This window comes from Benincasa hispida, chromosome 3 (genome assembly GCF_027475165.1).
Source record: "Benincasa hispida cultivar pf3 chromosome 3, pf3_genome.v1.1, whole genome shotgun sequence".
NCBI lineage: Eukaryota > Viridiplantae > Streptophyta > Magnoliopsida > Cucurbitales > Cucurbitaceae > Benincasa > Benincasa hispida.
The window spans coordinates 21106128-21119535 of record NC_143480.1 but is presented as its reverse complement, the minus strand read 5'-3'; the positions used below and the strand labels follow the sequence as shown (position 1 = coordinate 21119535).

Below are 13408 nucleotides of genomic sequence, written 5' to 3'. Positions count from 1 at the left end.
TGATAAACTCAAAGAAACATCCTTATATTAGTTACTCCTCTCATGACTATATGAACCTATGATTTTGAATATGTGAGCATATTTGTGCATAAACTTTTCTATAGAGATGTACATTTTTCTCATGGGAGTGGGACTCATGGGAACTCGTCCTACTCAAGGCCGGGAATCCTCAATTAGACGAAAAATGGGAAAGAGAACGGAAATATTTTTCTTCTCAATGACCAAATAGGGACGGAGATGGGAAATACATTTCCCGTGGTCCCATCCCATCTCTATATATATATAAATTACTGTGAATTTTGATTGTGATTTATAACTACAATAATGTGAGTTTACACCTCACAACATATATATATGGAAAACTTTAGTTTTTATTGATTAGTCTTTTCCTAGTTTTCATCATAATTCTTTCATACTTCAATGCATTTTTAGGATAGTGATGTTAAAACTTGCTTACTTTGGAGACATGTATATTGTGATGTTTAAGTTAAAAGCTAATGATTAACATTTAAATTTTAACTTTTAAAGATTATGAGATGAACTATTTTAAATATATCCTTACATGTAAAATATTGTTGTTTTTTAAGAAAATTTTATAATGCTTTATTTAAATAGAAATATTTTGAAAATGACGATTTAATATAGAAACTTCTAAACATTTTATATCATTGAGAATTAAAAAAAAAAACTTATTAAAAGATACTTTTATATCATTGAGAATTAAAAAAAAAAACTTATTAAAAGATACTAACGAAAAAAATTTGCCCACAAAAAATCTCCGTTCCAATTTCCACAAAAAAAAAAAAAAAAAAAAAAAAAAAAAAATTGCGAGAATAGAGATTGAAACAGGTGGACGGGAATAGAGACGGGAAAGCATTTTCCGTCCCCGTGCGGTGGATATATATACTTTTCTAGTTTTCTTTATAGATTTTAGTAAAGTATTATTAATCGTAATCTATTATTAACTTGTGAATTAAATTAACTATATTGATTGCCTAAAAAAGAGAGAAAATATATATATTAAGACGGTTAAAACAAAAATAGGGACCCATATGTGTCTGTACTTTCAAGTTTTGGTAACTTAACACGTGTAATTGTGCATTCATTTGGGACGGATCGGCATCAAAATGATAGAAACGTTTATCTAAACATATTGAATTGTAAGAAATTATACGTTTCATTATAATTCTAATAATGTCAAAAATATCTCTCAGTTTTCAAAAACAACTACTTAGTTGCAATTACGTTACACCAATTTTTACCTATCTCATTCAATTATCCAATCATAATTTATGATAAATTCTTTTTGTTTTTATTAAATTTTTTTATAAATTTTTAATATTTATAATCAAAGTGGAAAACACAAAGATGAATGTATTATGATATGCATCTAAGTATTTTTCAATTTTTAATTATACGTTTAATAGATCAGTGACATATTCAACATTTTTAATATAAGAATCTATAGATATTAGATTTGAATAATTATATGTCTAATAATTTTTTTTAGTTTTACAAGTGATGGTAGAGATGTTCATACCTACAATCTTTTGATTAACAACATATGTTTTAATTAGTTGAGCTAAGCTCAAGTATACATGTCTCATAGAATATTAGATTTTCAATTTTTGTCAAATATATGTTCACAAAATAAGAAAATAGCAAATACACGAAATTGAAATTTTTGGGACTTATTAAAGACAAATTCCAAAGTTAAAATACCTTACTAAATAAATTCTTAAAGTTGATGACCGTTAGACCATAGAAAAAAAGAGACCATAAATCTATGAGACACTGTTCTAACATCAATATCTATTAAACATAATACTTTTTTTTTTTTAATATAATTGAGGTTAGAAAAATTCAAACCACATACTTCGATTTGACATTTAATATGATGTCTTGAACTTTGTAATCCAACCAATAAAAAAATATTGATGTACTGATCTATCACGATTTTCACGTAAATTATTAAAATATTTAAAAATAATCACATTTGTAGTAGAATAAATGTGAGACACGAGAATATTTAAATTATAGAATGTTAGTACCAATTGTGAACATATAATTTTCGGGAGAAAATCAAGCACGTCCTGCAAAATAGAGAAACTTGCGTTAGTGTGGTGCTTGACCACCAACACTCTGGCATTGAAGTCAGTAACTGTTTAGAGAGAGCTAGAGAGTATAGATGTCGGAATGTATTTTAGCTACCTCAAATGTCACAAGCCCTCTCGATTATATAGCAATGTGTTTCGTAATGGTTATTTGGCTAATTAACTCCTCGTGTCATTAATTAAGTCGCTACTAATAGTTGCGGGTCATTGAATTTATTGCACCAGTGACCCAAGTATGCACAAAAGTATAATACCTCAGTATAATCTTTAATTTCATAGGGTTAGCCTCCTCAAACTCTAGGGTTATTCCTAAGGGTTGACTTCTATACATAGATAGGCAATGGCAGACTCTATAGGACCTATCATACTTAACTACATAAAAACTTGATGATCGATTTTATGAGTTTGTCTCCATACTCAGTAAAATAAATATTTCCTTTTTCACCCACAATAACACTGTATTTTGTTCGGTACATCGTACATGTCCATAATTGTCAATGAATGAAAATTAATAAATAAGAAGGAAATAAGAGAGACCAAAAATGGATGAGCTTCTTCAAGTGGTTTGTAAACATCGAAAAGGATGGATATGTCATATGTAGGAGGTGGGGCAGTAAATGACTTTCGAGATAATTTTATATGAAACATCCATAGAATTTTTGGATAGGATTATCTTTGATTGGTAGCCTCAAATTCAATTGGCTAAACGAGCGGCATCGATAGAGGATGCTCCTTTTGTTTTTCTTTTTTTCTTTTTTTAAGTTAAAGAGAATTATAAAGGTAGAGAATGAACTGTGACATTTGAGAGTGGTAATTGGTTATGGTGAAACCAATTATTAGTTGTAATTTCAATAATTCTAATAATATCACAACCATTGATCCTTATTATAAAACTATAGAACAAATTGTAACATTATCTCAACTATTGGTCCTTATTATAAAATTTCTTAACTTCATCTCGATGGAAGAAATGTCACATAACATTCTAAATAGAGCATTCCTTTTTTTTTTTTTTTTTTTTTTTTCAAGAAAAGAGAAATTGGTATACCAAACGGCATTCTATATATACACAGTGAGAGGGAGATTTCAATTTCGCAACATAAAAAATAATTGGAATTTTCAATAGACAGAAATATTTATCCATTTCCTCAATTAGGAGATAGGCTCAAATGCAGGAAACAAGAAAAAACTAAAGTTACTACTTCCTTTTCAATATTTTCAAAAGATATATCATTCAACATTGAAATTATCATAATAAACAATTTGTTTAATCTTACAATATTTAAGTATAAAAAAAATCATAGAATTTTATACTTAAACACTGTATTTATTTATTATTATTATTTTGCAAATATATTAAATTGCAGTAAAATGAAGCGGACCTCACAATTCATGGTCCAGACATAAACACAACCAAAGAAATTAAGAGAATCACAATAAAAAAAAAATCTAATACATAGAACAAGCACACAACTAAAGGACAAAGATACCAAGGAGAAAAACTTACGTGAGTCCTTTAGTCCCTTCAATGGAAGTCCAAGTGCATTGATCTTGTGTTCAAACTTTGTATTATTATTTTCCCTTCAATTAGTACTGATTTCTATTTGTTCAGTATTTTTTCATATTTCAGACCTAGAAGTGAAGAGAGTGTTGGTAATATAATATTAAATCCAAATATGATAGATAATAGCACACAAAGCTACTCTTAAGATCTTATGTCATCGCAGTGAGCAATCATGTGGGAACACGCTCCTCACAAGAGCATGTTCCATGAGCAATATAATATAATATAATGTTCGATTTTGAACCGTAAGTCTAACAATGAAATAATGTCTTTATTATTTACTTTAAAAAAAAAAAAGAATGCCTTTATTATATCCATGAGGCTGATTATTCAAAGTTATTCAATAAAATTACCACAATATAACTACCACAAAATTAGGAATGTAGATTAAAAATCTATATAAATCCTAATAATCACAATATGTTTTCGCGTACATTCAAACTAAAAGATTTTCGACCATATTAGAGTAGTTTGGTCAAATAATTCAGGAAAAATTAACAATATTGTTGTTAACATATGAATGAAGAAAATTTATAGACATTAGTACTTTTTTTTAATAACTCGAGGTTTCAAAATTCAACCAAGGTAGGTCGAATTTTGAACCCCCGACCTTACCCTTTCGCTAATTTTGAACCCTCGACCTTGCCCTTTCGCTTTTTGAAACATTATTATTTTGAGTTTGTTCAATTATCATTCCGGAGACCTTCCTCGATCAAAAGATTGTATTTCTAAAGTTTCATAAGGTCCCTAACGAGCTAATGAATCTCCTTCTTTTTGCCACTAAATTTTCCAATCAAATTCATCATAACACTCATAATTATTTGATGTGTTAAAAATAATTTTGTATTGGGAGAGAGTAAGAAAGAGGTCAGTAAGAGAGAGAGCGAGAGTTTGAGAGAGCGAGATTTTGAGAGCAAGAGCGAGAGCGAGATAGTGAGATTTTGATAGAGAGCGAGAGAGTACACTTCAATTTTTGGGTCATCCGTACAAATTTCCCTTTTTTTTCTTTTTTAATTATTATACATTCCATCTTTTTCTTTCTTTTCTTCTTTTTTTTTTTAAATTTTTTTTTCATTTTATAAAAACAATTTCTAAAAATATTTTATTATTTTATTTAAACTCTAAAAAGAATAAATTAAAAAAAAATCTCATAAAAATAAAAAAATATAAATTAAATATCTCATTTATATAAAAATAATTACAAAAATCAATGTGTCCCACAAGGCGGACGTCGTCGATTCCACACTGTTAAGTAAATTCTTTTGAGACTAAATTCCACAACTTAATTAAAAGAATATTTTAATAAAGGAAATTGAATATACAATAAAAAAAAAAAATGAGGATCTCGCTCATGAGCAGGATCTCGTATTCTGGGATTGGTCTACTTAACTATATATAACCACCTGGGCAACAATTTGTAAGACTCATCCCAATCACCGAACACTTTAGCGACTTTGACTTAGTTCTGAATAAAAACATGTATGCTATTCATAATACTTAGTGATCTCGAACAAGCCATGCGTTTTTTTCTTTATTGCATGAAGTCTCCACTTGCAACCTTCCTCCCACTTCTTACACCAAATTGTCCAAATCATCGGTGTAGATTCAACAATCTTATATGGTGCGTGACACTTTATTGCAAAACATTTGACTGCGTGTTGTAGCATTTCCTTGTCTTGACAAATCATCCCTTTATACAATTGAGTATTATCAACGTCCACAGGAGCTACAATTGGGTCATGTTCCTTAATGCTATCCAGTACATTCATATCCAAATCATTGAATGTATCTGAAAGCATTTCATGTTCACGACCATCGAAATCCAACTCTTTAAATTCATCATCCGTTTCTGTTCTGAAGTCTATGTACTGGTTGTTAGCCGCCATATCTTCATTATCACATGGCAATGAAACTAACTCCGGATCAGGATCGATACATTGAGTTTAATCTTCAAACTGGTTAAATGATATATCAGGATCCACCCCTATCCTATTTACATTTACATACAAATGCACTAGATTTGGCACTGACATTGTCATTGAGAACATCAAGTTCATATCTTATGCATTCGAAATAGGGAATGACATAAATCTTATTGATCCTGATGGTTCTAGATTAGGATGTCTATATATTATTTCTATCTAATTTGCTCCTATATCTACACCAAGTAATATCCCAACCATTTCAATGAATTGTTCAAATACAATTTCATTGTTCATATTTATGGTAAAACTCCCACTTGGTGGTTGGACATACTCAACTCCATCAATACCATCAATCATAATACCATTTGTAAACAACAAAAATCTCAAGCATTTGTCTGCCATTTTCTTAAAAAAGAAAAAAGAAAAAAAAAAGACAAACATCAATTTTTTGTATTATACTTTTTATAAGAAGTATATTAAAAAATATTAAATTTTTTAGTTTATAAACATAAACTTTTTAAGTTTTATGAACATCAACTTTTTAAATATAATAAATTAAACTTTTTATAACTATTTTTAGAAAAGACAACAAATTAAACTTTTCAAATTTAATACAAAATAAAAAATTAAATTAAATTACATTTTTTCAAACTATTTAAAACTATATTTTCAAAGTTAATACTAGAAAATATCAACTTATCCCAATAAACATAACAATAATAATTTTCATATGAATAAACTAAAATTTTCAAACTATATTAAACTTTTGAAACTACACTAAACTTGTTAACTATCACAATAATTTTACATTAAACTATAAATATCAACTTCTTAAACATAACAATAAATTAAACATTTTAACACTATAAACATCAAAGTTAATACTAAATAAATCAAATATCATAAGAATAAACTAAACTTTTCAAATATCATAAGTTCAACTCACAGATTCGACGATAGTTCTATTTTTCCTTCAAAGTGACAACGTTCACCCTTTTTTCCTGTTATTTGTTATCTGACAACAACTACAAAAAATTAAAAAAAAAATTAGAATCTATAAAAAAAATAATAATATAAGAACAAAAATAAAATTTACAATTATTTTTAAAAAATAAAAATTTAGTAGAGTAACGAACCAGTATAGTTGTGTGAGAATAATTTATATTAAATGAAATACAAGAAGAGAAATAGATATGGAAATGGGAGGAGAGGAAGATGATTTCGAAGGCAGTGAGGGGGCAGTGAGCTATGAAGAGGAAGTGAACAAATCAAGGAGAGAGAAGTGAGCAAAATCAAGGGCAGTGAGCTAAAAATTATCGAGGCAGTGAGTGAGCAAAAATGAAAAGGATGGTGGTTTAAAAGGATGTAGATCGAGTGTTCCCACAGGTTTGGGGTGGTTAAAGAGGCATTAAGGCTATGACAGAGGGGCATGAATGCGTCAATGAATGCAAGGAATCGGAGCAGGGGAATCGGATCAGTCGGTCAATGCATGTAGGGAATCGCGTAGGGGAATCGGAGCAGGGATAGCATGGTGATAGAACCTTACACCTTTTTTTAATTTACTTGATAATAAAATCAAGGTTGACCATATTTTTCCAGACTTATTCAATTATAGTGAATTTTAATATATGCACTTTCATTAAACTTACTCAATTATAATTATTAGTTGTAACAAAATTCTGTTATTGTTGTTATTTTTTCATTAATGATTATTAGCTTTTTTTCTCATTGGTCATGTATATGATATATATATATATATTTCTTTAACAAACTATCTTCCTAGCTATGCTCACAAGATTCAGCCCACATTTCTAGTGAAATTCCCTTCTAGAGCGAGATCCCATCACAAAATTAGCGAGATTTCCTTATAGAGAGAGATATTCAAACATTTCTTTAACAAACTGTCTTCCTAGGGATGCTCACGAGATTTCAGCCCACATTTCTAGTGAGATTCCTTTATAGAGCGAGATCCCTATCACAAAACTAGCGAGATTTCTTTCTAGAGCGAGATCCTCAAGCATTTCTTTAACAAACTGTCTTCCTAGCGATGCTCACGAGATTCAGCCCACATTTCTAGCGAGATTTCCTTCTAGAGCGAGATCCCCATCACAAAATTAGCGAGATTTTCTTCTAGAGCGAGATCCTCAAGCATTTCTTTAACAAACTGTCTTCCTAGCGATGCTCACGAGATTCAGCCCATGTTTCTAGTGAGAATCCTTTCTAGAGCGAGATCCCCATCCCAAAATTAGCGAGATTTTCTTCTAGAGCGAGATCTTCAAGCATTTCTTTAACAAACTGTCTGCTCAAGAGATTTAGCTCACATTTCTAGCGAGATTCCCTTCTAGAGCGAGATCCCCATCACAAAATTAGCGAGATTTCATTATATAGTGAGATCCTCAAGCATTTCTTTAACAAACTGTCTTCCTAGCGATACTCACGAGATTCACCCCGCATTTCTAGCCAGAATCTCTTCTAGAGTGAGATCGCGAGATTAGATCCTCAAGTATTTCTTTAACGCGATGCTCACGAGATTCAGCCCACATTTCTAGCGAGATTTCCTTCTAGAGCGAGATCTTCATCACAAAATTAGTGTCTTCCTTGTCGAGGGTTGAAGTTTCGACTTATGTATGTCAAAACTTCAACCTAATATACAAAATTAGCGAGATTCCCTTCTAGAGCGAGATCCTCATCACAAAATTAGTGAGATTTTGTCGAAACTTCAACCCTCGACAACCTTAATATACATATTGTTTCCAAGTTTTCTTTGTTTGTCGAATTCTCAATGTTCGACCTCTACATTAATTGAATCCTCAACCCTCGACTTCTAGTCTCGAACTCACAAAACAACAGTATTTCTCTAATAAATTTCAAAACAACAATATATCTCCAATAAATTTTGAAAACAACAATATTAATATTAAATGTCCAATAATTCATTTAACCCATGATAATGGTTTTTCTTGAACTAGTGAAGATTAAAAATTGAATTTAATATAAAAAGTTGAATGATTACAGCACACTGCAAATGTCAGTGTCGTGGCTTCAATCTAATAAATAGCTCACCGTGGCCACGTCTTCGTCCTCGCACTCAACTCGGAATAGAAAATACACTACACAAAAAGCATGGAAAATTACTCTCTGCTTTTCCTTTCTCTCTCTCTAATCTTTCTCCTTTTCGCTTTCAATCTCCGCCGTCGCAGAAACTTACCGCCCAGTCCGCCGTCTCTTCCCATCATCGGTCACCTCCATTACCTCAAAATCCCCGTCCACCGAACTTTCCAGAACCTCTCTGCAAAATACGGACCAGTAATCTCTCTCTGGTTCGGATCTCGCCTCGTCGTGGTCGTCTCGTCGTTAACGGTGGTGGAGGAGTGCTTCACTAAGAACGACATCGTTCTGGCCAACCGTCCTCGGTTGCTAGTCGGCAAATACATCGGCTACAACCACACTACGATGGTAGCGTCACCGTACGGCGACCACTGGCGGAACCTCCGCCGAATCGGAGCGATCGAGATCTTTTCGGCTTCTCGCCTCAACAAATTCGCCGGAATCAGGAGCGACGAAGTGAAACGGTTACTGAGGAAGCTATCGAGGAATTCGATGCATGGATTCTCGAAGGTACATATGCAATCGGCGATTTCGGAACTGACGTTCAACATATCGATGAGAATGGCGGCCGGAAAGAGGTATTTCGGTGAGGAAGTGACGGATGAGGTGGAAGCGAAGCAGTTCAGAGAGCTGATTAAACAGGTCGTGGCGTTGGGAGGAGTATCGAATCCAGGCGATTTCATTCCGATGATGAATTGGATTCCGAACGGGTTTAAGAGAAAGGTTTCGAGACTTGCGAAGAGGATGGACGCGTTTTTGCAGGAATTGATCGATGAACATCGGAGCAAGAAGGAAGAAGGAAGGAACACGATGATCGATCACTTGCTCTCGCTGCAAGAATCGGAGCCGGAGTACTATGGAGATCAAATTATCAAAGGAATCATTCTGGTAATCTCCATAATTAATTCTCACTCATTTTTCATGTTCCTTTTAACATTTTCACTCTATTCACGAATTTCGCGATTTTTTCCATCTGTTTCGGATAATTCCCAAAAGAGAGAAAAATTAAACCGCAATCAAGATTCAAGTGATGGCACTTGCGGGGCCACCAACGTCGCGCGTGTAACGATAACATTTGTCTTTAAAATATTTTAAATATTAAATTACAGATTTGGACTTATAATTTGAAGAAAATTAAAATTAAGTCCATTTATAATTTGGGTTTTTATCAAACCGTAAGAGATTTTTATCAAATTATAAAAAACTAAAGTTTTAAATTTCTTCAAATTATAAGAGTTAAATTTACAAATTAAATTATTTTAAAAATAAAATTAATATTCTTTCGTAACTTAGAAATAATTTATTTATTTATTTGGATAGAGGAATACTTATACCGACCGCCAACTGTTTCCTTCTGTCCATTTCTGGGTCCAATCACGTTGTGTATATTGAGATTTCCAATTTTATGAACAATATAGATAGACTTAGTATTGGTAGATATTTTTATAGATAAATAATTTTCTAAAACTCATTTAAATTAATAATCTTTTTATTTTTAAACTAAATTATATATCTTATTAGTAGTACTTTTAGTTATATTGAATTTGATATATGTAGTGCATTTATAAAAGATATTAAAAATATCAATTAAATCAGACGATGAACTTCCAAATTTTGGATATATAAATGTATTGACATATGTTTAATAATTTAAATCCTCAGTGTCATGTGACAAACTTAGTTTCTTTTTATCAATTTAATAATAATAATAATAATAATATAAAATTATTATTATTATTATTATTATGAGAAATTATTTCAAATGGTAAAACTGCCGAAAATATTTATAAAATATAACAAAATTTTGGAACTATCAATAATAGACGTTGATAGAAACTGAAAGACTTTTATCAGTGTCTAACAATGTCACTGATAGACACTGATAGAAGTCTATCGGTGTCTATCATTGATAGTTTTAAAATTTTGATATGTTTTATAAATATTTTAATTCATTTTTTTATATTTAAAAACAATCCTCCTTCTTCTCCTTCTTATTATACATCTCACTCAGTTATATGTGTATATATATATTACTTGTGTGATTAGAGTTAGGATGCACAACTATACACAAGTATTGTTTTGAAGAAAAAGGGTTTCAATCCTCAAATTTACTCAAATAAAAATGATAATAAGGAGACAGCATAGTACGCTCCTTCTAAGAAGGCATGCAATTATACTTACAATCATTTGGTGAAAATTGTCACGGTGTTGAATGAGAAGTATTATGAACTTATAAATACAAAAATATTTAAGTACATCCTGCAACTGCAACTATTTTCTTTATGGATAGATTTTTTCTTTTCTTCTTTTTTGAAAATAAATTTTTGAGTTTTTTTCTATGTGACTAGAGTGAATTGCAAAAAAAAAAAAAAAAAAAAAAAAAGTGCAACCCAACTTGTACTAGATATTGTTCTTATTGAGGAATATGTAGATTATTGGATCAAACTTGTTAGGATTTTTGTTTTTATCTTTTGATATATCTTTTATATGTACTAGTTAATAGTATAGATTAGTATCAAACTCAAAAGGCTCATAAATGTGTAGGTGTTACTATTAGCAGGAACCGACACATCAGCTGTGACAATTGAATGGGCTCTAGCTCACTTACTCAACAATCCAGAGGTACTCAAAAAGGCTAGACAAGAGTTAGACGCTCAAATTGGAGAAGAACGATTAGTGGAAGAATCAGATGTGCCCAAGTTACCATATCTTCAAGGAATCATCTCCGAGACTCTTCGATTGAACCCAGCTGCTCCAATGCTAGTGCCGCATCTCACCTCTGACGATTGCACAATCAGTGGCTACGAAATACCACGTGACACGATTGTATTGGTTAATGCATGGGCCATCCATAGAGATCCTAATCAATGGGAAGATCCCACATTATTCAAACCAGAAAGACACCAAAAGTTAGAATTATGTGATCACCAAGTCCCTAAGTTGGTACCATTTGGAGTTGGACGACGAGCTTGCCCTGGGTCGGGCATGGCGCAACGAGTGGTGGGGTTGGCTCTGGCGACGCTGATTCAGTGCTACGAGTGGGAGAGGATTGGCGAAGAGAAAGTGGACATGGCGGAGGGGCGAGGTGTTACTATGCCCAAGGCGGTGCCATTGGAAGCCATGTGCAAACCTCGTCGTATCATCCACAACCTTTTTAACTGAAAAAATGGTTGGATCTAAAGGTATTGTTTATATAGATATGTCATCATTAATGTAGTTTAATTATCGTAATATTTGTAACCTCTCATCTCATGTACAATGACATACAAGTTTTTACCCTTTAAATTAAAAAGAAAGAAAGCTTGACTTGCTTGTAGTATTATAGCTTAAGAAGGATTAAAAATTATTTGGAAGGGTGTGTGTATCGTTATTCTGTAACTTGTTTTGTTGTATCACAGCATTAGTAATTGACATTTCAAATAATATTTCTCGTTTATTATTTACCTATTTGTTCAATCTCTGTATATGTATTGTTATTTAATGAAAAAAATTTAGGCTACACTTATTTTTGTACAATGTAAGCAGTTCAATAAATAGGAAAGAAAATATGAGATTTTATGCCGTCTAGGTTATCCTAATCATTGCTCTAATTTTGGAGTTTTATTTCTGATTTGAACATCATTCTAGTTATATTATTTCAAAGATCCACGTTTGATCTTCACTTTTTGAAAAATTTGAATAAAAAAGAAAATTGGTATCACTATTAGATTTCGTGACAAATAACAACTTTGATCATAAGTGTACTATGGGCCCATGTGTAAATTATGTCCTTTGTTTCTTTTCTGTTTTAGGTACAATAACGGCAAAATAAGGAACAGCAATAACAGCTTCGTCCAACCCATGTTGAGATTATGTTTAGAATTTTTTTTTCTTTTCTTTTTTGAGAAAATACATTTCCAGTCTATAGGTTTTGAATTTAGTTTCTATTTATTCTCTAGATTTCCGAATGTTACATATTTAGTCTCTAAGTATTGAGTTTAGTTTCAATTTAGTCCATAAGTTTTAAAATGTTTTAATTTTATCTTTGATAAAAAAACGTTAGGTTGACTTGTCACTAATGTTAAACGGAATGCACAGACAACAATTGTAACAACAAAATACTAACAACAAGTAAGAAGATAAAGACACTCAGAAGTTGGTAACTCAGTTCGGTAAAATCCACCTACGTTTGGGGTAGTTTGCATGGGAAAGATAATCCACTAATATTAATATAAGAAGTTTACAACAATGTACTTATTTGTAATACACGACTACTACAGTGATTCATGCAGAGCTCAACTCACTGATCACCTATACTCTCCTTAGATTTGAGACTCCCTCTCAAATGCACTTTAGCTTCCTTAAGTTTGATAATATTAGTGTTGAACACTTCGACTTTCGATAGTGTGTGAAACTCCTCTCAACGTTGTTATCTTTCCTTCAAGCCAGCGAACGCCCTTCACTGATGAAACTTAGGATCTCCTTAAGATGGAGAACTCCTTCTCCTTAGCAATGACTTAGACTCCCTCTAAGACCATGATAATCCATTCTCGACAATGATGGCTTAGGCTCCCCCTAAGACTGTGGTTATCTTCAACGTGATTCACTCACTGGATGAAATCCTTGCATAGCAGAATATAATGAGCAACGAGCAAAAATACAATGTTGCACAGTTCGGCCATAGAATAAAAAAAATCGTCTTGCTCAAATAACCAAAG

General features: G+C 31.7%; 1 protein-coding gene across 2 annotated transcripts; it reads left to right on the top strand.

The window, feature by feature from the left end:
* The first annotated feature begins 8520 nt into the window (after positions 1–8520).
* On the top strand, positions 8521–12707 carry LOC120073756 (cytochrome P450 81Q32-like). Of its 2 annotated transcripts, XM_090311813.1 has the most exons (3): positions 8521–9599; positions 11256–11893; positions 12503–12707. In XM_090311813.1, exons 1-2 carry the CDS (start codon positions 8727–8729, stop codon positions 11871–11873), a joined length of 1491 nt encoding a protein of 496 aa, XP_090167939.1. In that variant the 5' UTR covers positions 8521–8726; the 3' UTR covers positions 11874–11893; positions 12503–12707. The 2 variants fall into 2 exon arrangements, with proteins under 2 accessions (XP_090167939.1, XP_038882511.1); XM_039026583.2 differs by lacking the exon at positions 12503–12707 and having other exon boundaries at positions 11256–12154.
* The last annotated feature ends 701 nt before the right edge of the window (positions 12708–13408 follow it).